Below are 26,393 nucleotides of genomic sequence, written 5' to 3'. Positions count from 1 at the left end.
CAGGCAGAACCCGCTTTGAATGAAAGAGAAAGAAAGAGAGAAAGAGAGAGCGAAAGAGAGAAAGAGAAAGAAAAAAGGAAGAAACAGAAAGAAAAGCAAAAGAAAGGGAAACAGAAAGAAAAAGAAAAGCAAAGAAAGGGAAACATAAAGAAAGAAAGGAAAACAAAGAAAGGGAAAAGAGAAAGAAAAAAGAAAGAAAGAAAGAGAAAGCGCGAGGAAGAGAGAAAGAAGAAAAGAGAAAAAGAAACAAGGAGGAAGAGAAAGAAAAGACAGAAGCAAACAAAGAATGAGGAGAGAGAGAGAGAGAGAGAAGAAAAAGCGAGAAAGAACGAAAGAAGGAACGAAATTAGGAAGGAAAATCGAAAAGACAACGAAAAAGCCCACTTTGGCCGGAACTTCTGCTTCTCCTCCGGGTCCCCCTTTAGCCCGGGGCGGGGAGCCGCCACTCCGCCTCTCGGTTCGGAGGCCCCGGCCCGAAGCAGGTTCTAGCACACGGCACGAGAACCGCGCGGCTGGCAGCCATCCTCGCTTGGGTTCCGTTCTTGGGGGCAGTCCGAGCCCCCCGGTACCCCCTAGCCCCCTCCAGCCTCCCATTCGGAGGCCCAGACCGGGACCGGCTGGGCCAAGGGTCTAGAAGTCGGGGCCCTCGGGCCCCGCTCGGAACCTCGGGACGGTTCGATTCAGCCGGGTTAGGGAACGAAACGGCGTTTAAGAGCGCGGATGCGTCTATGCGGGGTCGCAAACCAGCTGGCCGGAACGGATCGGAGCCAAGGCTACTTTGCGGTCCCAGCCGAGCGCCCCCGGGGGCCCCGGCCCCGGACAGCGCCCCCCTCTCTGGCCCTTCCCAAATCTCGGCTTCTTTGCCTCGGGAGAATGAAGAGATCAGAGCAAAGGGGAGTGAAAAGAGGAGGCAAAGGGGGAACCCCGAGCCGCCGTTCGGGGGCGACCTGGGAGAGGCTCTGACCCCCCGGGCTGTAGAACCGACGGCGGTTTGTAATGCGACCAAGACTAGCAGCTGACTCAAGTAACGTACCCCTAGGTGCGCGCTGCCCTTCTGGCTCGCAGAAAAGCAACAAAACCGGGCCGGCGCCGCGGCAACGGCGGCGCCGGCCCGCTCACCCCCCCAAAAAATAGCCTTGTACCGAACACCCCGTACTCCCCTCACCCCAGACGAGCCTCTCTGGGCCGCGGACAGCAACTGCGCGGCTTCAGATTGGGCCAGGGTCGAGCTGAAAGAGGACTCCTAATTAGCCACACACTCCGGGTTCGGCTGCGGCCTTGGGGCCGGGTCTAGGGGTCCCCCTAGCCCCGGGGGGGGGGGCTCGAAGCTTCCCTTGTCCCTGTGAGGGGATCCTAGCCAAGGGCCCTGGAAGCCCGCAGAGCAATGGGCAGCTGGGCTGGAAGGCGGTGGCTGTCCGGGTTAGACCGCTTCCAGCTGGAGGACGGGGGAAGGGGGAAAGGAAGGAGGGAAGGAGAGAGAAGGAGGGAGGGAAGGAAGGAGGGAAGGAAAGAGGAGGGAAGGAAGGAGAGAAGGAAAGAGAAGGAAGGAGGGAAGGAAGGAGAGAAGGAAGGAGGGAGGGAAGGAGAGAAGGAGGGAGGAAAGGAGAGAAGGAAGGAAAGAAGGAAGGAGGGAAGGAAGGAGGGAGGGAAGGAGAGAAGGAAGGAGGGAAGGAAGGGGAGAAGGAAAGAGGAGGGAGGGAAGGAGAGAAGGAAGGAGAGAAGGAAGGAGAAGGAGGGAGGGAAGGAGAGAAGGAAAGAGAAGGAGGGAGGGAAGGAGAGAAGGAAAGAGAAGGAAGGAGGGAAAGAGAGGAGGTAAGGGGGGGGGGGAAGGAAAGAGGTTAGGAAAGAGGGAAGGAAGGAAGGCAGGCAGGAGGGAAGCTGCAGAAGCGGGGCCCAGGAGCCCCGGCTCACACCCAACTCTCTTTCCCTTCTGCTCTTCTAGGCTAATTCAGAAACGAGCTGGAGCCTGGCTCCGAGCTGGGGCAGGGTGGCAGGGGGCGGGCTGGACAGCTACGGCCGCAGCCGAGGCCAGCGCTGGGCAGGCCGAGCCCGTGTGCCTGGTACCGAGCCCAGAGCGGGAAGGACGGCTCTGATAAGGATCTGGACATGTCGGAAGGCGGGTTTTACTTGAGGAGGGGAGGCCAGTCCAGGCCCAAGGCTCCCCCCTTCTCCCCTCCCTCCGTGGAAGGTTCCACCCCCTGGAAAACAAAACTTTGCTTTTTTTTCCTTCTCCTCTTTTCCCCTTTCCTGGAGGGACTGACATCAGTGGAGAGGGGACGGGCTCCTCGAGGAGGGGGCGCTCCGTGCCATCCGAGGCCTGCCAGGCTCGCACCCGCCCGCTCTGCCGGCCGCTGGTCTCCCCCCCGCCCTTCTCAGGCCTCCGGGGGCGCGCCGGGGAGGGGGCGGCGCGGGCGGCCCGGGGGCCCGGCGCGTCTTCTGGCCGCGGTGGGGATGTGCTAGCCGGGCCCGGCTGGGCCATGTATTGGAAGAGCGAGCGGCTGTTGGGGTGTCGTCTGGAAGAAGCCCTGCCCGAGCTGGCCGTCTGCACCCAGAAGGTGAGCCGGCGGCCCCGGCCGCTCCGATTTGGGGGGCCTAGTCTTTCTTGAGGCTCCAGCTTCTCCCCCCCCACCAGGAGACACCCATGCGAGCCAGGAAAGTGGGGGCGGCGGAGAGGGAGGCCCGGGGGGCCGCCGCCTCGGGACCTGCCGGCCTGAGGTGGGGGGCATCGTTGCCGGGCTGGGGAGGCCGGCGAGCCCTCGACGGGACCTAGCGCGGGGGACCGGGGGGTCCCCGGGAGGGGCGGAGGCTTCCCGCGGCAGCCCAAGGGCACAGAGCATCGCCTCGGACCCTAGCCCGAGGCCTCTCCGAGCCACCGCGCCCTAAGGTCCTCCTTGGCGCCCACAGTCTGTGGCCGGGAAAACAGCGGCGAGCCCTTTTGGGGGAGCCTAGGGGAGTTCCTCCCCTAGCTCGCGGCTCTTTGCCGATGCCCTCGGGCCATCGCCTTAACCAGCCTGGGGCCAGGCGGGCAGGAGGGCCACAGGAGGGCCGGGTCCCCGGGTCTCCCCGCCCCTGGGCTCCGGGGGCAGGAGGGCAGCCGGTGTCCCTGGTCCCAGAGAGAGAGAGAGAGAGAGAGAGAGAGAAGGGGCGGCGGGAGAGGGAGAGACAGAGAGAGAGAAAGACAGAGACAGAGACAGAATGAGACAAAGAGATAGCTAGAGAGAGACAAAGACACAGAGAGAATAGAAACAGCTAGAGAATGAGAGAGAGAGAGAGAGAGAGAGAGAGAGAGAGAGAGAGAGAGAGAGAGAGAGAGAGAATGAGATAGAAGAAACAGACTGAGAGATAGAGGGGCAGAAAGAGGAGAGAGACAGAGAGGGGGCAGACAGAGAGGAAAAGAGAGACACGCAGAGAGACGCACAGGGCCTGCGGGGGGGGGGGTGTTGTTTGCTGCCCCCCGGGTCCCCCCGGCTGTCCCTCTCCCCCCCCCCCCGGGGTCTCCTGTTGACTCTTTTTAATTGAGCAATTAAGTAGCGATTTAAACGGAAAAGCAGTCGCCCGGGGGCTCCAGCCCCCCCGCCCCCGCGGCCCCTCCCCTGAGGCCGGGGTGCGGGGCCGCGCGGCTCCCGCTGCCTGGGCAGCGCTTTCCGGGCGCGCGGCGGCCGCCGGGGCCGCAATTAGCTTGGAGAGGCCCATTAGGGCTCTCCCCCTTTGGGCCGATTCCCAGAGCCCCCCCCCCCCCCCGGGACGGCTTGCCCTTTTAATTGCCGCTATTAAAGAAATCAAGTTTCCAAGCCCCCCGGACCCTCTTCTTTTTCTCCCCTCCTCCCCCGCCCCCCCCCCCCCCCCCCAGCCCCGGGATCCCAGCTCCGCCGGGACTGAGGCCGCCGCTTTGTCCCTGTCGCTGATTAGCTTGGTCCCCCCGGCGGAGACTCCCAGCCCTCCGGGAGGCCCAGCCCGGCCCGGGGGGGGGGGGGTCCTGGCCCCCTCCCGCCCGGAGCCTCATCCTCAGCTGGCTCCTCTCTCTCTCTCTCTCTCTCTCTCTCTCTCTCTCTCTCTCTCTCACTCACTCACTCACTCTCACTCTCATTCTCTGTCTCTCTCTTATTCTCTCTCTCTTACTCTCTCATTCTGTCTTTCTCTTACTCTCATTCTGTCTCTTATTCTCACTCTCTCATTCTCTGTCTCTCTTATTCTCACTCTCTCATTCTGTCTCTCTCATTCTCTCTCATTCTGTCTCTTATTCTGTCTCTTATTCTCTCTCTCCCCCCCCTCCCTCTCGCTCTATCTGTCTTTCATCTCTCTCGTATTGCTTTCTCATCTTTCTCTCACTTATTCTCATTCTCTCATTCTCTCTCTTATTCTCATATTCTCTCTCTCATTTTCTCTCTTATTCTCATATTCTCTCTCATTCTCTCTTTTCTCATATTCTCTCTCTCATTTTCTCTCTTCTCATATTCTCTCTCATTCTCTCTTTTTTCTCATATTCTCTCTCATTCTCTCTCTTTTCTCATATTCTCTCTCTCTCTCTCTTTTCTCATATTCTCTCTCTCTCTCTCTCTCTCTCTCTCTCTCTCTCTCTCTCTCTCTCTCTCTCTCTCTCTCTCTCTCTCCCTCCCCCTCCCCCCAGTTCCCCCGGCTGATGTCCGAGGACTGCGGCCGGCCTGCGGCCCTGGCGCCCGGGAGGACACGGAAAGGCGCCCCAGACGGGGGCCTGGTAAGTGGGAGGGCTGGGGGGGGGATCCTGGGGGCGGCGGGGGGGCTGGGCCGGCCCATTTGCTCGGGGCGGGTCCTCAGCTGGGGGAGAGTCCACGAGCCCCACGTGTGGCCGCCTCTGCGGGTGGAATTGGGAGGGGGTGGGACTGGGTGGGAGCCAGCCGGGGCGGGGGCGAGGGGGCGAGGGGGAGGGGAAAGCGCGGCCGGGGCGGGGGCGGTCGGGGCCGGCCCTGCGCCCGGGGGTCACGGGCAGGGCCGAGCGGCGGCAGAAGCCCGTGGGGCCGGCAGCCGTCGGGGGCGGCGGGTCGGGGTCCGAGCGAGCGTCCGGCGCTCTGCTTCCTCCGCCAGGTGAGCCCCGAGGGCGCGGCGGACGAGGACTCGAGCTCCCCGTCGGCCCCGCTGTCGCCGTCCTCGTCGCCGCGGTCCATGGCCTCGGCCCCCGGCTGCCCCCCGGCCAAGTGCGTCTGCAGCAGCTGCGGCCTGGAGATCGTGGACAAGTACCTGCTGAAGGTAAGGGCGCGGGGGGCGTCGGGGAGGCCGGGCCGGGGCCAGGAGAGACGGGCGCCCCGCCTCGCGGGCGGGGGAGACTCCCCCAAGCAGCCCCCACCCCCGGAACGCTTTCTTCGGTGGCTTCTTGGCCGGGCCCAGGTCGGGCCGGGGGCTCCCTCGGACGGGGGCGGCCTCCTGGAGCCTCGGGAGCAGCTGGGGGGCTCTAGCGGGACGCGCCTTGAGCCCTCCCCGTGACCCGGCTTCTCCGGGAACCGGCCCTTCGGAGTTGTCGGGGTTCCCCGTGGGTGCCACCCCCCCCCGTGCTCCCCGACCGGACTCGCCCAAGGTCCTCCTTCCCGGACCGCCTGGCCTTTCCGAAGGCCGGCAGGAAGGCAGAAGCGCGCAGCCAAAGGAGCTTTTTCGGGGGGCTCCGAAGCGGCCAGCTTGGCAGGTTGGGGGCTCCCTCTCGTTAGAGGAGCCATCGAGGCAGGTGGCGGCCGGCGCCGAGCAGAAGTCGGGGAGAGGGCGCGTTCAGCCTGTGGTGCCCAGAGCCCCCTCCCAACGCCCGGCCTAGCGGGGAACCCGGGAAGGAACTCCCGGACCTCGGCGGCATGCCTCGACGGGAGCGTGGGGAGGATGCCGGGGTCGTTTGGGAGAGGAGGGCGGCCTCAAACGCAGCCCCCTCGCTGGCCCGAAGACATCGGGGGCACTAGAGGGCAGGAAGACGGGCCTGGCCAGGCGCAGCCATGAAGTTCACTTTGCAGTTGGAGGGACTTAGCAGACTGGGCTGGACTCGGGACTGCGTAGACGTCCGGGGGCGGCTTGGAGGTTTGAGAGGACAGAGAACCCCGAATCTCACAAGGAAAATGCAAACCTCCCTCCGAAAGGAGGGAGCAGGTGGAGCCGCAGAGGGTTCGAAGCCTTCCCTGGGGCATTCCGAAGGCTCGTTTATTGGTCCTGAGAAAAGCCTTGAAAGGAAGGTCTGCCTTGGCCCTTCCCGTTTATCTGAAGCCCGGCACTCCTTCGGGGTTTCTGTGGACGACACCTGGGGCTGCAGCTGTAGAAAGACTGCGCAGAGTCCCAAAAAATGCCTGGTGGCTTAGGGAAAGATGCGAACTTGGGCCGCGCTGTTCGGCTGTCCCCCAAAATTAGACTGGATGGGGGGGCGGCCTGAGTGCCGCATTTGGTTTTGTGGAGCCCTTGGACCGGCCTAAAGGAGAGCCGTCTACGCTGCACTGCACAAACCTTCACAAGAGTCCCTACTGTTGCTTGCCTGGCGTTGCCTTTGGAAGTTAGTTACCCCCCCCCCAGTATTGTCGCATTGAAGACGGAGCTCTGCGGGCCCCCCAACCAACATGTTTACTGTGTGGGCCATCAGGGACACCCTCGTTCCACCGTAATTCTGGATTCTGACTCCTGAGACCTCCTCCGAAAGCGGCCCCTCGCTGCAGGGAGGCTGCCCGCTTTGCCATGGGTGGGCCACACAGATTTTTCTTACTGGTTGAAGTAAGAGATCTGGGATTCCCACCCCCATTTTTCTGGTCATTCGGGTGATGTTTTTGAGTATTTTGTGTCAGAAATGCTGGGCTGTCTCCCATTGTCTGCTGGGGAGAAGCTTATTTAAGTTAATGGGGGGGGGGCAGGAAGAAAAGGCCTTATACTTAACTTTGTCCCAGTAAACTTAAGAATTCCCACTACCTTTCTGAACCGCTTTCCTCCTGCCCCCACCCCCTTGGCGGGATCATTCCCTTGCAACAAGACTTGAATGTTGCCAGAGCAGAGCAATGCCCCATCCTGCGGCGGTCAGAAGCTTGCCCCGCAAGTTCCCAGAATAAAAGAGCCAAAGCCGATGCTTGCCTGTGGATGGAGGCGGCCCAGGCTGGGGGGCACATCAGTTTGCCTTGGGGGCTTTGGACAGAGTGTGGGGAAGAAACCCACCTGCTCCTGCCGAGGAGCCTGGCTTTGTTGCTGCTGCAAGTAGAAAAAGCTGAGTCCAAAAGTCTGAATCCAAAGAAGGCCCAGACTTTTGAGGTGATTTTGGAAGCAGCATGAAGCAGTTTTCCTCGTTCACATTTCTGGGAGATTTGGTGGGAAATTTAGGGAGTAGATCCAGATGCATATTTATGAAAATGCTAACTCAAACCATTCAGGTTAGAGGCAGAATTGCCAAGTGTCTCCAAGGGCTGATGGTGCCCTACAAGCAGGGGTCTTAGCCATGCCTTGGGAACGGCTGAAGTGGCAGCACCCTTTCACCTAGTCAGGACTGAGGATGTTGCTCCGGGTGAGGTATTTGCATATCAGAGCTTAACACACATTATAATAAAAGACCAAGTTGGGAAGCCAGCTGGAGGCGCGCCCCCCCCCCCCATTTAAGATGGAAGACGAGTTCACTCAGAGTTTATCTCCCATGGGTATGGGCCAGGCTTTGGAAGCTCTGACTATTTGCTGGCATCTCCTGGTTTCTTATTTGTTAGAAGAACTTTCCTTCTCTTCCCACTTGTTATCTTGCAGGTGAATGACCTGTGTTGGCATGTCCGCTGTCTCTCCTGTAGTGTCTGCCGGACCTCCTTAGGAAGGCACACCAGCTGTTACATTAAAGATAAAGACATTTTCTGCAAACTCGATTATTTCAGGTAGGTTAGAAAGGGGTCGACTCAGATACTTTCGCTTTTGCAGATTGCTGAAACCCAGTGTTTAGAACAATTAACCTTAAAATGATTATAACATAATATCTTTAGTTGGAGTAGCCACAGCACCTGGGCTGTTCTAAAAAGATCAGTCTATTGGAAATCTGTTTATCAACTATTTCTAATATAAAGAAAAATTCTAAAATCAGCCTTCCCAGTTTCTGATGAAAGTTCAGGGGTTCGTGGCAAGATCATTCTGAGCTAGAAAGACCATGAGTAGAAGTGAAAGCCATGCCCATCTTCTAAGATGAACCCAAAGCATTCCAAGGTGTTCCCATAAAGCTCCTCAGGAAGTTGGTCATTGGCAGACCCACAGAGAAGGCAGCAAATCCCCCTGGGTACTTCCACAGTCTACCTAGGAGCTGTTATTTGGTCTAAGAGAATTTTGGCCTTCCTTTGTTCTGCCCTGATCTCTGACCTGCAGAGGCCTACTTCAGTCACCTCTGAACAAGCCCTTGCTATTTTTTTTTGACGGGATCTCTCCTGAGTGGAATGTCATTGAAATGATTCTCCAATTCTGGATGTTTGCTTTTGGACCAGCCCAGAGCAGCAGTGTCCGAAACAGGAAATGACTTTTCATAAAGCTTAGGCACAGTTTTCCAAATTGTCAAGAAAACTTAAGTTTTTTCATTGCATCTTCACGTGGAGTGAGCTCACATGCGGCGGCAGACGGGAGAGGGAGAGCATCAAGGTAATCAGGAGTTTGCTTTTACTGTGGGCGACATCCGAAAAGCTGAAGCTTTTGTGAGGAAGAAAAATATAAATGCTTAGTTTAAAAAAAAGGATTAGGGTCCCAAATGGGCCATAAAGGCCCGGGTTGGCGTCCTCAGTACTCAGTCCGGAGTACTCCTTTTCTGAGGACGGCTATAGCATTTCAGATTTGGACATCTGGACGATGGATATTCTTAGCGTTTTCCTTATGTTGAAAACTGTTCATAGGACAGCAGTAGCCCAAACCGCTTTGAAAAGTTCAAAAAGACTCCCCAAATGCCTGAGAGCAGCCGGGATGTGATCGGCTCAGGCTGGAGCTATGGCCAAATACCTTGGGTTGTACCTGAGCAAAATTGGACTGAAAACTGGCTCAGACTGGCCTCTAGCTTTTTTTCTTCTTTCTCCCCCTGGAACAGATTGACTAATGCTCTCCAGAAACTAAATCTGAAAGGAAAGGAAGGTTTTGTTGGGGATTTTGGGGGGGGGGGAGGGGGGAAGGGGTGGACAGCCTTTTGTACCTTAATGAGACTCGAAGTTAATCTCTTCCTTGAAGATATCAAATGGCAATTTTTGCCCTGTGCCTAAGGGACCCATGCTTTTCTTGGGGCGGGGAATCCATCCCACCTCATTTGATCACAGAAGAGTCTCCATTTTCCATCGAAATAGGCCAATTTATTTTACTCCATTTACAGCATGTATAAAACAAACATCTTTTCAATCCATTCTGGTAACAGAATGCTTTGGAGTATTTTGGATTTATCAACTCCAAAAGCAGGCTGATCAGTGGTGAAACTGAGGACTTAGCGTTGTCCCTGGGCAGCCTTCGGTTCATTGTTAGGAGTCCTGAGAATGTCGCCAAAGATGGCTTTCCAGTGTCTTGAGCTTGTGCTGTGAGTCGATTTTGTCCTACTGCGTTCTTTAGATTTGAAGGCCTGCCGGTAGAGTAAGTAATTAAAAAAAAACCCCCACGAAAACACAAGCCTCCTAAACTATTATTATGTAATAACGGGCAGCCTTTGCTCAGAGCGAATCTGTTTGAATTGAAAGCTATTGTTGAGAGTTGGCTCATTTTGAATTAGGAGGAATTATAATATTTTCAGAACATGTTGAGTCCTTGTGGGAGGAGAGTTAGAAGAAAAGCCTATTAAGGTTTGAATGTTGGCCAGGAGTAAGTTAAGGGTAAGGGGCACATGTCGAGTTGGGGCCTTCTTGCATTGCTCATTTTTGACTCAAGATGAAAACGTCTGTCTCCCTTTTCTGCCCCCTCCCTTTTCCTCCCACCTTCTTCTTTATCGTAGAAGATACGGAACCCGCTGCTCTCGTTGTGGGAGACACATCCACTCTACTGACTGGGTCCGAAGGGCCAAGGGGAACGTCTATCACTTGGCCTGCTTTGCTTGTTTCTCCTGCAAAAGACAACTCTCTACAGGAGAGGAGTTTGCTTTGGTTGAAGAGAAAGTCCTCTGTAGAGTCCATTACGACTGCATGATGGACAATTTAAAGAGAGAAGTAGAAAATGGTAAATCCTCCCTCTGTCGAAGCTGATCTTGTTTGTGGGGCTGGGGGGTGGGGACAAGAGAAGGAATAGGAAGACGGAAAAATGTTAATTTTTAACCATTTTTACTTCATCATGCTGGTTGGGTTGAAAATTGTTTACTTGGTTAGATTCTAGCCCAAATTAGGGGTGAGTGTAAAATAATTTTATAACATCATCATAATTAATTTCTTTAGGCCTAGATCTCTGATTTTCTCCATAGATATGCATATATATATTTTAAGCCATCAAACTAAATCTTAATTTTGAAAGTAAACAAGCCATATTTCTCTGATGGACAGATTAGCTATTTCTGGATAACTGTAATAAACAGTTTTGGCAGAAATGATAATTATATCAATGCTTAATTTCATTCACAAAAAAACTTCATAAACTTACAAGCTTTAGTTAAAAGAAAAACATTTATAAATAATGGATTAAGGGGAAGAATCTCAGAGGGAAAAAAATCACATTAATACAGTATTTTATAAAGACAGAAGTAATTTGGTATTTAGTGAGGAGGAAGGCAATGGCATTGACCTCCGATAGTTCTGGAAAGAAAAATGATTTCACATTTTAAATGACAAACAGAATCTTAAAAAAAAAGCACAAATATCCTGAGAATTTAGGGTTTGAGATGAAAGAGAAACCATCCACCAGAAGCCACGTTCTTTGACCAAAGCTGGAAAAGCCACGTGTATATGTCTTGATACACTTACTGAAATGATGTTGGAATCAGCAGCTGATTTTATACTTTTGAAGATTGAAGTTTAAAGCAAAATGTGTCTCAAAATAAGTTGTTCTGCTGAGTCTGAAACAGAATTCACAGATACAGACTCTGCCTGGGATGCTCCAGAAAGGCTAACGTTTTGAGACTGGAAGGCTGGCCAGAGGACCTTCCCTTTGAATTAGGTAGGACCCTGGACAGTCTTTTGTTAGGATTGATATTTTTCCTGAAAGTAGTATCCCTGTATATATATATAACATGTGTGTGTATCTATGGGTAGAGAGTGGGGAGAGAGCAGGAAGGTGTGGATGCTGGAGAGGCCCTGGGCATCTTTCTTGAGATCACATGGAAAGCTAAAACGGCTGCTTCCTTGTGTTGTGACTTCTTCACTCAAGGATAGTGGAGTGGTCTGGTCTCTACCTCAGCCTAGCGACCAGGCCCCATTTCATCCCCCAGGATGTGGGTGTTTATTTGTGTGGGGCCAGCACCAAGATGCTCTTTTTGTCCCGTTTGTTGGCCTTGTGTCGTGGCTTTACGTGTCAGCTCCAAGTCTGTTCTCCAAGCTGGGGATTTTCTGGTCCCCTGCCACGCAAACTCTGAAGCTGTGGCCTTTCTTTGTCTCCTCAGTGCTTAGCATGGGACCTGGCTCTTTGTGTTTCCTATGGGATTGTTGGCTGACCAGTCAGAGTGAATAAATAAGAAATGGGAAGAATGAGTTCTGGCAGTATGCATGCCTTCAGCGGAACCGTCGACCCAATTGTTCCATTTTTCTTTTGAAATGTAGGGAATGGAATCAGCGTGGAAGGTGCCCTGCTCACAGAACAAGACGTCAATCACCCCAAGCCAGCCAAGAGAGCTCGGACCAGTTTTACTGCCGATCAGCTTCAGGTAGGAGGCTGCCCGTGGGGGATGGGGAGATGCCCTCGCTCCTGTCCTCGGTGCCCTCGTTCCTGTCCTCGGTGCCCTCGTTCCTGTCCTCGGTGCCCTCGTTCCTGTCCTCGGTGCCCTCGTTCCTGTCCTCGGTGCCCTCGTTAACTCATGACTCTTATCAGCTTACCAGGGCCCAGCTTGGAATTCATGTAGAAGCTAGCTAGGGGACCTGGCCATAAAGTGGCTCACGGAGGTTCCAGAGGCTCGGGCCCGGTCTTGAAATAGACCCGGCAGCTCCTCAGATGTGCCCCCCCCCAGAGGCAGCTTGGTGGCATTCTGCAAAGCAGAAGCCACAGGGAGATCCGTTGGGTCTGCCCAGTGCATTTGGCTTAATCTCCACATTTACATCACTGCCCGTCATTTCCAAAGCAAGACAAAATATTTTTGAGAAATTATGGAACGTCGAGCTGTGTCCCATGCAGCTTGTGGGGACGTGAACATGTTAGGGTTTTATGTTTCACTGGAACGCACCACAGCCAGCCCGCTCCAGGAGGAGCCAAATGTTCTGTTGTCAGGGGTGGAAATAATTGCAGTCACATGGGCATAAGCAAGAGCCCAGAGGTTGGTGCCAATCAAATGGACCTTTTTCTTATTTTTAGAGGGACTGAGGCCTGACAGTTGGGGATGCCTCCTTGAAAAGGAAGCTGATTTTCTTTCAGGCTGGTGTATTTCTGGGGAGGCTTGAGTCCCCCCAGATCTCCTCAAGGGGATTTGGGAAACTGTCCAGCCTCTTGTGTCTCCTGGAGTTTCCAAGGTCAGCGATGTCCTTGGCCTTCAAAAAACTGACTGCCTGCAGAATCTCACCCACAGCTTTACAGCATCTTGCTGGAGACTAGTTGGGAGGATCATGGGAAATGGTTTTCTGGGCAAAGTGTTCCTCTAGGGACAGAGTTCAGCTTTGTAAAAGTGAAAGCTCAATTGCCATTAGGGCTAGAACTGATGAACAAGAACGTGGTTATTAAGGGAATAGATGAGAATGAATGAATAAATGAATGAATGAAATATTTACTAGCTGGACAGTAAGGGGGTGCCCCGTCCCTAGAACTAGGAAGTTCAATTCCAGCCTCAGCTTACTAGCTATATGACCCGGGACAAGTCACTTCCCATCTGCCTGCCTCAGTTTTCCCATCTGTAAAATGGGGTTCATGGTAGCACCCATTTCTCAGGGTGTGTGCGAGGACCAGATAAAATAATAGTAGGGCGTTTGACCCAGTGCCTGACTTGCCCATTATGATTATTAAGTATTTACTGTGGATTGAGCACCAGAGAGGTAAAAAGGCTGCCAGGGTCTGTTCTAAGGGTAGAAACAACTGATAGGACCCAGGTCTGCTGCTAGGCAGAGGGAAAGGTCCCTTGGAGAGTGGGGCACCTTCCTTCACTGGCATGGCCAGGGAGCAGATCCCCCCAATGATCTCATTGCCTTCCATTCCACAGGTGAGAAAACTGAGGTTCAGGCTGCACAGAATCACAACCAGCACAAAACTGGCTCTAGCACTCTTAAAGATCTGGGTCTCTTTCCCTTTGTTAGAAAAGCATCTCTCTGTGTCTATCTCTCTGAGACACACACGTTTATCTGCACACCCTGGTTCACAGAGGCCCCCATGGTAGGGGAAGGCCTGGGTTCTGCAGATTTCTCTCCACAGTCCCTTTCCACGTTGCCGTGTAATCAGAACTGGCCTTTTTCTGGTGCTTGAACATTGTGAACTAGCTGATTTTACCAGATCCTTGCAAGAACAACAATTGTCATGGGTGGAGAAATGTCTCCAATTAGGGAGGAATTGCAAGGCATTCCCAGGCAAGATGAGGCCTTCCTTGGGTGAGGGACAGACTATATATGGGAAACCTTCGGCAAAGGCCACAGTAGGGTCTGTCAGTTGGGAGAATTATGGTGATTCTGCCTACTTGGCTTGATTAATCCAATCGGGGCCCAGAGCCTGGAGATGAGGAGGGAAGGATTCTCTGCTTCCTGGCTCCTGGGCGTTGGAAGTACTAGGTTGCAGTGGGGGCTGCTGTGGGGGTCTTAGCTTGTTCTCCAGGCTTTTCTGGACTCTGGGGCTGCCACAGCAGGAAGGGAGGAGGCCAAAGCGGGGCATCCTTTTGACTCCAGCGTCTCTTCCAATTCTGAGGAAGTTCAGCTTCCATCTTGCTGCCATCCTGGGTCAAGCAAATCTGGCCTTTTATTCCTAATAACAATCCACATACATGTGGCAGGGGCAGGTTTGCCAAGTGGCCTCTTAAAAGAGCTGGGTTTTTTCTTTGATCCGTTTTTTCAGTGGACTGGGTTTTCTCCCCCCTCCCAGGCAGAGGGGCTACTCGGCTCCAGAGATGCTTATTTGCAAACCTGGGCAGTGCTGCTCCTGGGAAGTTCATCACTTAGCTTTGTGCCCCCAGAGATGGGTTGAGCCCTCTGCACTTGGCTCTGCTACAATGATGCCGACTTGGTTCATGATGATGGTGAAAAGTTAAGGCTTTGAAACAGATGGGCACATTTTGTTAGAATCGGAGGTGAATTTATTCTAGTTTAAACTTGTGAATTTGAGATAGGAAAGAAACAGCTTTGACAGTGTTGAAAAGCTTCTGCTCTTTTCCAAATAGTGCTTCATGAACTGTGTAGACGCATGTTTTGTATTCTCTTTGAGTTTCCTTTCTGTGGTGGATATTTTCCCCTGTTCCTGGCATTGCAGTAACCCCCCAAAGGGCCCTCGCTTCTTGGGTGAGTCCCTTCGGAGTCCAATGGGCTCTGGCGGCAGAACCAAGTGCCTGCTCTGCCAACCTGGCTGGTGCTGTACCTTGGAAGCTGACCTCTTCCCTTGTTGCTTCCTCAGGTGATGCAGGCACAGTTTGCTCAGGACAACAACCCCGATGCCCAGACGCTTCAGAAACTTGCCGAAAGAACTGGCTTGAGCAGAAGAGTAATCCAGGTGACTGTTGGGCAGGCCTCCCAGTGGGGCTGGGGGATGGGGTGGGGAGAGAGGGGTAAGGAGGGTGAGCTTACCTCCCTGCTTTCAAGGAACCTTCCACTGCTGAGATCAAATAGGGTGGTTTTTTTTTTTTTTGGTTTCTAGAAGCCCTTTTGACAAAAAGTCATCTCTCCCTGTTTGTTTTTTGTTTTTTGCAAAACAATGGGATTAAGTGACTTGCCCAAGGTCACACAGCTAGGTAATAAGTATCTAAGGCTGCTCCTGACTCCAGGGACCTAGCTACCCCTGAGATCAAATATGTTCTCAGAGAAATAAATTTAGGCTAGATCTTAGTATTTCTATTTGTGGCAAGTAAAAATTTGGGGGAGAGAGAATTTCTGGATAATAAATCACCTTATTAATTATTGGTACTGGATAATTAATAAAAGGGGTCAGTGTCACTCTGGAATGCCTCTCATGGAATGTATTCAACACTTATATGTCCTTGGAAGAGTGGCTGTTCCCAAGGTGAAAATCAACCCATGATTGGTTAACATGAATGAGGGAGTGAATATTATAATCAGGTTGGCTAAGTCTAATGAGTGTCTGGGGGATGGGACTCTGATCACTCTGGCTTGATCCAGTAGACTTCTCTATAACCGTATCACCCTGTTGAGAGTAGTCTAGACAAAAGGGGGGATCTATTTCCCTCCAGACTTCTTTGACTAAACCCCAGTAGGCTTATTCACATCTCTTTACCTTTTGATTGGACCTAAGTTTTCCCAGTGTGGTGCATCTGTCCAAGATTTCAGCTCTTTATTAGCATTGTCCTTCCAAGCTGACTGAAGAGCCTATGGGGAAATAGAAGGGAGGATGCCTTAGTCTTAATTCAATAATTGGTTACTAATGTAAGAGGGGCATGAGAAATGATTATGTATGTTCCTTTTCTGTTAGGAACTAATTATTGAATTGGGGTAACGTGTAGGGTGACTAGCCAGGGGCTGCACCATAAGCCTCTGCTGGGTCAGATCCTCTACTGAATGAGTACCACAAGATAGCTCCTCCACACCCCAGTCGAGTAGCCAACTATGGACAATAAAAAGGTGGGAGATGTTGTATGATTGGCTTTCAGTGGAGGGAGAGATGACTTCTCAAAAGGGCTTCTAGAAAAGCCTGAGGTTGCGGTAGCATTTGCAATGGCCCTTCAAAAGTGAGCAGGGGTGAGCATCTAGGTGGCACAGTGGATAGAACACCAGCCCTGGAGGCAGGAGGACCTGGTATCAAATCCAGCCTCAGGGACTTAAAAAATTGCCTAGCTGTGTGACCTTGGGCAAGTCACTTAGCCCCATTGCCTTAAATAAAAGTTAAAAAAAAGTGAGCAGGTGTCAATAGGTGGTCCCTATCACCTATTCCTTTCTAAGTGAAGGAATAGCTTGAGGAAAGTCATGAAGGTGGGAAAGTCCAATGAAAATTCAGGAAAAAAGAAGAGTAGGGTTCAACTTGGCTGAAATAAGAGATCATAGTGGAAATTAAGCCTGGCTGGCTCAGCTAGGCCTGGAGGGCCTTGATGCTTCAAGAGATATAGATTAGGGTGGCTAGGTGATGCAGTGGATAGAGCACTAGCCCTGGAGTCAGGAGTACCTGGGTTCAAATCTGGTCTCAGACACTTAATAATGACCTAGCTGTGTGGCCTTGGGCAAGCCACTTAAACGCCGTTTGCCTTGCAAAAAATAAAAATAAAAAAAGAGGTACAGATTGCCTAATGTTGAAAGTGATGATATATAATAAGATGAACAAGTGATTAGTCAGCCAGAAATGGGCATTAGGAAGATGACAAGCAATGGATGAACTAGATAGAAGAGAGAGAGAGAGTTTGGAGGAAGAGAGAAGGCAGAGATAGCAGATCATTGCAACTCAAAGGAGAACTGGGTTACCATTAAAGAGATGAAGGAGAAGGTAAAAGAGAAAAACCTACTTTGGAAGATAGCAAGTGCCACTGAGAACCTCTCCTCTCACCTCCATCTCTTCCAACTTGGCCTGGAGTAAGCATCCATCAATCAAAAGTCAGGGAAGGGATGACCGGAGAAATATGCCAGAAACCAGAAGAGGAGATTGTTAGGGAAGCCTGGGGAGTCCAGGGTTTTAGGAAAGCAGCGGCCACCCTCATGGTGCTGAGAGGTCCAGGGAGACGGGAACTGGCCACTGGACTGAGGAACCGGAGAGGTCACGAGATCCAGAAGAGCTGCGACTCTAATTGAGGGAAATTCACAAGGAGTTGTTGGGAAATCTTTATTTAGGTCAAGTATTTCTTGTCCACGGAGCGTGAGAGATGTGGCTGAGAACAATCCACGTGGAAAACAAGGGATTTCTGTCATTGAGCTTGCCATGAGGCAACACTGTGTTATTGTTACTGTAAGGAGTTTCTGTCTGTCCCTTTTTCTCTTTCCTCTCCCTCCCTGACCCCCTTCCTATCCTCCCCCACCTAGGATCTCTTTAGTAGAATTCCTGCTGCTGCAGTACGTAACTTGTCTGTAATTTGTCATCTATGTTAGGTCTTCCTTAACTCCTAGAGAAGCTAGTGGTAACCCTCCCCTGGAGGATTCACGGGAGGATGGGGCCGGAGGTGACTTGGGGCCTGATTAATGAGGATGAATGGAATCCTAGACTAGTTTCTGGAGCGGACCAGGGACTTCAGGGTCCACCCTCCTTTGATCATTGCATGTGTGCACTGGGGTTTGAGTAGGAACATTCCTTATACAGAAGAAGGAGGTCAGACCAGAATGGGGTCTGTCCCATGGAACAGAGTGGACAGGAGACTTCGGAGACCTGGGATGGGTGACTGCAGCCCCTTGGAGGCCAAACTGTGGACCTTGATGGAGCCCTGGAGAGGCCTAGGCCCAGTAGAAGGAAGTCATCCAAGGGCTAGGAGGTGATTTCAGCTCCATATGGTGCAGGTCTGTGGGTGTCTGGCAGGCATTCTCAGGATGACAGAGAAGAATGACTGGCCTTTGGCCCCCTTAGGGGAGGGCTGCAGAATGCCATAGTTTGCTGGGACCGGGAACGTGGCCGAGCCCAGGCTAAGTTAGTCTCTCCTTGCCAGGGGTCATTCCTGAACCTTTGAAAGAAAGTCAGTATTCAGTGTAGTTAGGAGTCCCGAATTGAAATTCTACACGGAGCACAAGTTAGCTGGTGGAGGCCTATCTCTTCAAAGGAAAGACGTCATACAAGGTGGGTCATAAGAATCCAATGAGATCAGGATGTCTGGCAGGTACTTTGAAAACTTTTGGGGTGGGGGTAGGGGGCGTCCAGACCATCAGTTCCTTGTGGCAGATAGAGCCCCTCTCCTCTGCCAATGCAGCTCAAATTTGAGGAGGGCCCAAAATGTTGAGACATGCCCAAGGATGCCCAGCTTGCAAACTGGGGGGGGGGGTGAATGGTGTGGCTGCCACCACCAATGATATTAATATTGTCTTTTATGAGGAGTCAGAGCTAGAGAATTCCTAGGGGTGCCTGGCTGACTGGTGGGCTTCGTCGTCATCATCCCAGGCTCCCCCCTCCTGAAATCTTGGCCCATCAAGAACAGACTGTGGACCAGTCTTTGGGGGTGATGATGGGTGGCTGTATCTTGAGCTCTTTGAAGAGGGCAGATTGATTTGCCCACATTTTCTTTGGCAGAAACACCCCTGGATCAGGCCTTCCCAATTTGCCCTTGAGCAAGTGAAACTCAGGAAAGGTTCAATGAACCTCTTGGCCAGCAGAGGTCTGAGGGGGGTTTAGTCAGCCCTCTGCCTTTAGATCTTTGCCAGATCATGAGAATGCCCAGAATCATTGAGGTTTTGGGTGGGGAGGGAATGGGAGGCACGGGGATGATTATCTCTAGGGGATTGCCTTGTCACTTCGAGGTGCTGAGTGTTACAGGAGGTGGCTTCTCCCAGGATTCTCAGGGCATCCAGACGTTGCTGAATGAATTTCTCTCCTAGAAGGAATGAGGAGCTTTGGGGTTGCAGGATTTAGATGTAGTCGACTAATTTCTTGGAGCAAATCTTTGCTGCATTGCATGAAAATCAGGGTTTGGTTTTGTTTTTCTTTCCCATTGCTCAGTTGGTTTTTGAGGGAGTAGAAGGCTTGTCTTAGCCCCAGTGAGCCCCAGTCTGACTCTGCCCTTCAAGCGGTGGGTGAGCCTGATGGGGATTGTCTTGGCCTTTCCTTCCTTCCTAAGACTAGGACATTTCAGAAGGACTTAGTCCCTTGGCTCTTGACTTCCATTTGTACCATGTAAACTGGACTGTTCACTGTTTTCAGGAGGACCAGAATACCCCCAACTGACTTCTTCCAACAGGGAGTCTTAGTCTTAGGTAGAGTAGAATGATCCAGTTGGAGTTCCCCATTTCTTTTTAGTGATGCCTCTGTTTTTATTTATACAAAACAGTGTGTAATCAAACTCTGAGAGGAAAAATATGGAACTTTAAGGTTGAAACATCTGAAGCATCTATTTGGAAAGCTTGGGTCTTAGTAACCTTAGTAACCTTAGCCCCAGCATTTGGCTGCCTTAGAATCGGCAAACCCAACAGGTTTGGGGTGAGTTGTCTTATCAGGTTTTAATCCCTGGGCTTCGTAGCCATACATACCTTTGACTAGAACCTTAGGGCCATATTTAGTGACCCCTGTTTGGTGACCTTGATGCCAGACTTGGTGGCTTTGGGTTTAGTAGGTCTGGTACCTGGGCTCTTGGTGGCCAGTTGGGGTCTGTTGGGTTGGGCATTGACTTTGGGGAGCTTGGGCCTGAGGGTTTGGAGGCCCTAGTGCTCAGGCTTGGGCATCCTTGGTCTGCATCTCCTTCAGCTCCCTCTTGTGTTTCTTGACAAAGTGCATGTTTCTCAGGAACTTGGGGTCCCCCTTCTTTCAGAGGCTCATCTGTTACCTGGTTTCTTGATACCCTTTTGGAGCCTTTTTTTGTGATTGGTTAAAGGTGATGTGATAACAGCATACCACAGACCAGAAGAGACTGAAAGTGAGGGTTGGGGGGTGGGAGCCTTCTTGCTTCAGGGTCTTGTCTAGAGCAGCCTCATTTTAGGGGGTGACAGAGGTTGTGGCAGCTCCCATTCATCATCAAGCATTCATGAAGCACCCACTCATTGTTAGGGAATAGAAAAGCAAAAATGCAAGTCCAGAAACCGATGGCAGACAAGGCCATGGAAATGCAAATAATTGAGGAAAAAATCAGTTGAGTTGGTACAGGTCTTTTGGGGTGCTGGCTTGAACTCAACCTTGGGCTCACATGCCCCTACTTGGGGGGAAGGCTCTGCAGAGACAGAGACGATCAGAGAGATAGAGAGTGGGAGGGGGAGAAACAGAAATACATGTAGAGAGACAGATCTCCCTCAGCATGTTTGGAGAAAGGCATAGAGAGATACCCAGAGACACACAAACAAGGAAGGAGACACAGAGAGAGAGAGAGTTCACGGTTCCAAGGGAGCCTTCAGATTCTAAAGGGGACTGTGGGACAGTAACCCTGCAAGGGCTTAGCCAGAGCCAGTTAGTTGAATGCATTGACAAGCAGAGCCCTTTGTAGTTTCTTCTAGATTGTTCTGGGCCAATTAAGCAATTTGGTGTAGCAGCAAATTGGATTTTCATCGGAAAGCTTTAGCTCTAAATGTTTCCAAATGAAGTGCCCCATCCATGTTTCCTATAGAGTGATGAGAGAGGAGAAGGATCCTCTTAGGCCACTTGGGGTGGCCAGGCCTGAGGCTGCACCCCGATGGCAGGCCTCCCCCAGTGCCTGGCACCTTGGGCAGGATCTAAGCTTTGTCTTTGCTTGCCTCCCACTCCAGATGCACAGCAGCCATGTGGGCTCCTAGAATGAGATTAGGGAGACTTGGGCTCTTTGATTTTATAAATGAGGAAATCAAGACCCAGAGACTCCCTTGTTTTCCTGTGGCTTTACAGAAAGTGATTGGCAGCCAATCCTTGGACCTGGCTTTGGCCTCCAGAGGAGCCTCCTCACTTTCTATGAGCTGCACCTTGGGTGGTCTATGACTGTGTCCCCATCCCTCTCCCATACTGGGAGACACACTAGATGACATTAGGCCCCAGACCTTTGAGGTTCCCTTCTTCTCATGCGCTGTATAAAGTGACTTCTGTATGCAGAACCTTGTGCGAGGCAGTGGGGAGGGGAGAAGTAAATCCTAGAAGTGTCCTTTTTGCTGCAGCACTTGGTTGCAGTCATGAGTGACATTCCCCCTTCCACCTGATTTTGATACTTTCATTGGGACCATATGGTGAACCCAGAGGATTGTTGGTTCTTTCACCTTTTGTGGAAGAACCTGGGAATCCTTAACCTCAAAAGATTCATGGGAGGCCATGGTTCAGCTGCCTTCAAGTATATTTGGGGTTCTCTTGTGGTTAAGGGGTAGGGGACTCGTTCAGTTTGATGAGGTACAAACTCAGTAAAGATGGAAGCCCCTAGATTTGCTGTGGTCCCCAAGGGGACCCGAGACTGTCTGGAGACATTGCTCTTAGCCATCAAAGCAGTTCCTAGCTAAACAGCTGGTGATGGAGAATCAGTTATCTGCTGGGAGAAATGGAGCAAAGGAAAACCCATCTGACCCAGACTAAATGTCCACCATCGTCTTCAGAGCACTTGGGCTGCACTTGACTCAGAAGACTGCATTCAGTGGGCTCCCCAAAAGTTGCTAGTAGTCCTTTTACCCTGGTGCTTGCTGGCTGTAGTAGTGAAAACCATATATTTGTAACAAAAGGTAGATTTCTTGCTGTATACATGCAATATGATTTGCGGACTTCTTGTCCATATGGTTAGATTGTAGAAGAGAAGTTTCTAAGAGTCAATTTATGAATCGTTTTTTCAAGTGATTTGTGGTCATTGATTAAGAGCTTCCCGTATGCCAAGCCTCGTGCTAGGCAGAAGGGATATGAATCCAAAACAAAATGATTCTTGCCCTGAAGAAAGCATACTCTACCATGGACCACACATGCATCTCTCAGGATAGGCAGGGCCTGTCCAGGGTGATGGGGTGCAAGTATTGGCCATTCAAGGTGAAGGGGTACAGGCATAGACCATCCAAGGTGATAGGGTGAAAGCATGGCCCATCCAGGATTCACAAAAGGCATATGACCTGGACCAAGCAGGACCAGCCATCCCCTTTGGATCTGGGCTCCTTGATCTCTGCCATGGCCTCTTGTTCTAACTATTGCTCCTCTCCCCCCAATCTCCAGGCCTATGATGTTTCTCTTGGGAACTCAGCCTTCCTCCTTCTTTCTCTTCCTCTTGAGGCTGCTGCTGTTATTCTGGTCACCCAGGTTCATGCCTTAGGAGACCATCTCCCACCACATCCCCTTAGCTTCCCAGTTCTGCTGATTCTGCATTTTGAATGTCTTTCCCATTTTCTCTACATACTTTGCCCTCAGCAACTCTTAGCCCAAATCATCTTATTGCAATAGCTTCCAAAATTGACCTTTTTCTCTTTAAAAGTCTGTTGTCTGGGCAGTAAATTAGAGCCTAAAGGGTTCCTGCACTGCTCAAGAAGCTTCTGGGACTCTCCTTTGCCTCTTTCAGCCTGGTTCCAATTCCTCTTTCCAGACTGATTCTGAAGTCTCCCTTCCTCCCTCTCCTTTCTATCCTGGCCAAACTGCCCTATGAGTGATGTGCCAGCCATGCTCCTGATCTGCTTCCATGCTCATGGAGGCTGTCTTTCAGACCTGGAACATTTGCTTTCCTTATTTCGCCCAGTGTGTTAAGTGAATCCCCCCACCCCAGCCCCATACCGTGCCCCTGTTCTGGGTTTACTCTTTCTGAACCTAGACTGTAAGCTCCTTGAGGACAGGAACTCCTTTCTCACTGCCTGTGTATTGCCAGCACGTATGTGATAAATGTTTGTTGATTGGTTAGCTTTGCTTGGCTATGGTTGGATGAGTCTGGATGTGCCCCAGAGTTGATTAGTGACCTTGATGAATTGTCTTTTCTGCCTTAGGTTTGGTTTCAAAACTGTAGAGCGCGCCATAAGAAACATGTTAGTCCCAATCATTCTTCCACGGCTCCAGTGACGGCAGTTCAGCCTTCCCGGCTGTCTCCACCCATGTTAGAAGAAATGGCTTATTCTGCATATGTACCCCAAGACGGGACAATGTTAACGGCTCTGCACAGTTATATGGATGGTAGGTATTGATGGTAACCTTTGATGTCCTGAGTATTGCCCAGAAATCCACTGGCCTGTAGGGAACAGTGAACCCCAAGTTCTAGAGTTCCTGTGGGCCAAGAGAAACGTGGGAAAGTCTGACAACAGCAGGCAGAGGTGAGTTTGAAGGTCTCTCCTGCTGATGTGACTAGAGCTCTGTGGATTTGGTGGAATTTTAAATGGAATAAAACCTTGTTGGAATTGCCTAGTGAAACATGAGGTCCTAGTTCAAATTTTTGGATTTGTCCTCATTAAGAGTTTTCATTTAATGTTCTGAAATTCAGGATAAGGGGGAACCAAAGTCATCCTCGCCCCCCCCCCATGTCCACATATCTTGGCTTCTTTTAAAACATACATTGTATCATGGAAGTGATTGAAAGGTTTTCCTGCTGGAGTTTTAAGTATATTTTTGGATTTAATGAATATTCAGTAAGGTGTTAAGTAATGGAGGAAGTCTCTCTTCCTGTTTGGCTTAAGAAAGATGTAAGATCTGGGGCTCACACCTTCCAAACCCTAGTGATGAAATGGGGACCCTCTGCCCTCATTGCCCCAGACCCTGTTTTTACTTTGGCTTCAGGACAAAGTACAATGGAAGGGACTTGTATGGGGATGACCCAGAAAGGAAGGGGTCACAGCCTTAATCCCTTGTTTTTTTTTTAATTTTAGAAAGGTTTTATTTATTTTGAGTTTTATAATTTCCCCCCAATCTTTCTCCCCCCCCAAGAAGGCAGTTTGTTAGTCTTTACATCATTCCCATAGTATGCATTGATCTAAGTTGAATGTGATGAGAGAGAAATCATATCCTTAAGGAAGAAACATATAGTATGAGATAGAGCAGAATTACATAAGAAGGTACCATTTTTTTTTTAAATTAAAGGTAACAGTCCTTGGTTTTTGTTCAAACTCCTCAGTTCTTTCTCCAGATACAGATGGCATTCTCTGCCTAATCCCTTGTTTGCTGTCTGTGCCCAGGAAGGCTTTAGCCATTCTCTGGGATTGGTTGAATGGGTTGAAGTGGACAGTCCCTAAGCTATGATGAGGTTGCCTGGGGGGTAGGGCAGGAGGGAAGGGGCTCACCACTCTTGGTTTTATGAACCAAACTCCATCCAAATTAAGCCATCCATTTCTTTCTGTTTTTTGTAGCTCATTCACCGACAGCTCTTGGACTCCAGGCCTTGTTACCCCACTCGATGACACAGCTGCCAATAAGTCATACCTAACTTCTTCGTTTCAGGGATAGATATTCTTAAGGATATAATCTGAAGTCATTTATTGTGTATTAAATATCATTGAAAAATATTAATGTTAATTTTTTATTTAACATCCAAAGCATCTTCAAGGTCCTTTTGTTGCCCAGGTACGGCCATGCGTAGAGTTGACCTGCAAGACACTTTTGTTAATTCTTCCTTTTTCTAAACAATGTTTACAAGAAGATGACTCCACCCTGTTTTGTATTGTCTGGAAGTAGTTTGCTCTAGTTGTGTATCCGTTAATTTATTCGTCATCAAAAGAGCACTTTGCCTAAAAGAGAGGACTGACAAGTGTGCAAAATGTTTACAATTCTTTGTGAAATGGTAGTTTATCATCCGTTTGTATCTGTAAGTTATTGTTATAAAATATTACCGTTTTTTGAGTTACATACAACTTATACTTTTGAAGTTTGTAGCTGTGAATTTGCAACTGAAATTTATTTTGCCGATTGGCTTTCCCCCTGGATGAGATGAATAAAGCTTCTGTTGTAGCATGCCAGGCAGACCTGTGCCCGTCTTCTGTGGGTGGTACCCTCTGGCTGGAAATACCATGGGGGCTGAAGAAGCCCACCAGGCTGAGGCGCTTGCAAATGTTCTATTCCTGTGAAATGGCGTTGTCCCATATCTTGCCCGCACATATTAGTAGGACGTCATAGGCTCTTGGCCCATGAACGACTCACCTTTGCCAGTAAAACCTTTTGTTAGTTCTCGTGGATGGGTATCCAGGCCCCAAAGTCACGTGTCCCAGACCAGAATGGGCTGACTGGGGGGATCCTGGGCTCCCCTTCCCACGGCTCCTCGGGCAGGAAGGGGATCAGGTATGAGCGGATCAAGGTGACCTGAAGCTTCTTCAACTGAGATCTACTCTCTGATTCTGCGCCTAAAGCATTAATGGAAAAGAACATTTCCTCACTAAAATTTGACAGTTGAGATGATGGGAAACTGTCTTCTCCAATTCTCCTTCATTTCTATGAAGCAGTGGGTGGCTTGGGGATGGGTCCAGGGGGTGAGGATTTCTCCTAGAATTGACCTTTCTTGGTACCTCAAACCCAGGTGTAACCCACTTGTCTAGCTAGCCACTGAAGAGTTGGCCAAAGAGTTGGGGTCCTGGATTTGAATTCACCTCAGATCTTTGTTGTGTGATTAGGGACAAAGCTCACTCTGTGCTGGCAAAGCTGGGTGGGATGTGGGAAGGGGGATGGGGAATCCTCACTGTGCTGCTATGATATAAAGAAAGCACTTTCTAGAATGTAGAGCCCCCTGTAGAGGTGAATGAGTACTTACTTGGGCAAGAAAAGGGGAAAGGTGCAGAATTCAGAATGTGTGCCCTCACAGACCCACACGGGCCTCAACTAGTCCCCTCCAACAAGTGGATGTAGGGGGAAATGCAAAACCGTTACAGAGCATTTGTTTGGGGCTGTCCTGGGGAGTCTAGGGACTTCGGCCTCGGAGTAGCTCAGAGTTCTTCAACCCGGGGTGGGTGCAGCCCCTGACGCTTTGAGGTCTCCCTCCCTGAGTTAGTGGTAAGATCACAAAGCTGATGCTGCAAGGAACCTTAGAAGTCCAACTGCTGAGCTCCCGGGAAGTGACTGGTCCAAGGCCACTGGCCCAGTGAGGGACAAAGCATGGCTTCCTGACTGAGGCCAGGGCTCTTGGCATTTTTCCCCAAGGCTCATTTGATGTGTCCATCCGTAATGCCGCTGCCCACTTCTCAATATTTAGGATTGAGTTTACATGGAATATTAGGAGATAAATGGAACCATTCCCTGTTGCCCTCCTTATACAAGGAAAGAAAGGAATGATGAAAAATCCCTGACAAAACCCTGGCCATATTAGGTGGGTTCAAATCCATTGCTTTTGTTTAACATGAAAGAGTGGCCACATCTGGCTGAGGACCAGGACTAATAGAGGTGCGCTGGTAATTCTATGCTGACATCATAAATGTGGCCCAGGCAATCTCGCGGACAGGGGAGCTTAGGAACGGCTCAGATCAGGGACAACAAACGAGTTCTCCGGACTAAGAAGAATGAAAACAGATTTGTACCTGTTACTCCAATTAGACTTTCCCACCAGTTCCCAGGCCTTGGAACAGAGCTTATCCCCCCCCCCCCCACCATCCTGGGAGACTCATGGCAGCCATGGGTTAGGGTCTGGGAGTCTGTTGGTCCTGGGTGAGAACCACTGAAGCCTCCCAGCCTAGCTGAGAGGCAGTGGCAGCCTAAATTGATAGCTTTTTCAGCTAGTTCTTGCACTTGGGAGA

General features: G+C 50.8%; 1 protein-coding gene across 2 annotated transcripts; it reads left to right on the top strand.

The window, feature by feature from the left end:
• The first annotated feature begins 616 nt into the window (after positions 1 to 616).
• LHX8 (LIM homeobox 8) lies at positions 617 to 24,643 on the top strand. 2 transcript variants are annotated; one of them, XM_074221163.1, is made up of 10 exons: positions 617 to 1,039; positions 1,943 to 2,555; positions 4,628 to 4,714; positions 5,062 to 5,223; positions 7,714 to 7,835; positions 9,902 to 10,119; positions 11,646 to 11,749; positions 14,617 to 14,712; positions 22,680 to 22,863; positions 24,027 to 24,643. In XM_074221163.1, the coding sequence occupies exons 2-10, from the start codon at positions 2,478 to 2,480 to the stop codon at positions 24,101 to 24,103; spliced, it is 1,128 nt and encodes a 375-aa protein (XP_074077264.1). In that variant the 5' UTR covers positions 617 to 1,039; positions 1,943 to 2,477; the 3' UTR covers positions 24,104 to 24,643. The 2 variants fall into 2 exon arrangements, with proteins under 2 accessions (XP_074077264.1, XP_074077263.1); XM_074221162.1 differs by having other exon boundaries at positions 619 to 1,039; positions 9,899 to 10,119.
• Positions 24,644 to 26,393: the final 1,750 nt, after the last annotated feature.

Source organism: Macrotis lagotis, chromosome 2, assembly GCF_037893015.1.
Source record: "Macrotis lagotis isolate mMagLag1 chromosome 2, bilby.v1.9.chrom.fasta, whole genome shotgun sequence".
NCBI lineage: Eukaryota > Metazoa > Chordata > Mammalia > Peramelemorphia > Peramelidae > Macrotis > Macrotis lagotis.
This window is presented reverse-complemented; position numbering and strand designations above follow the sequence as displayed.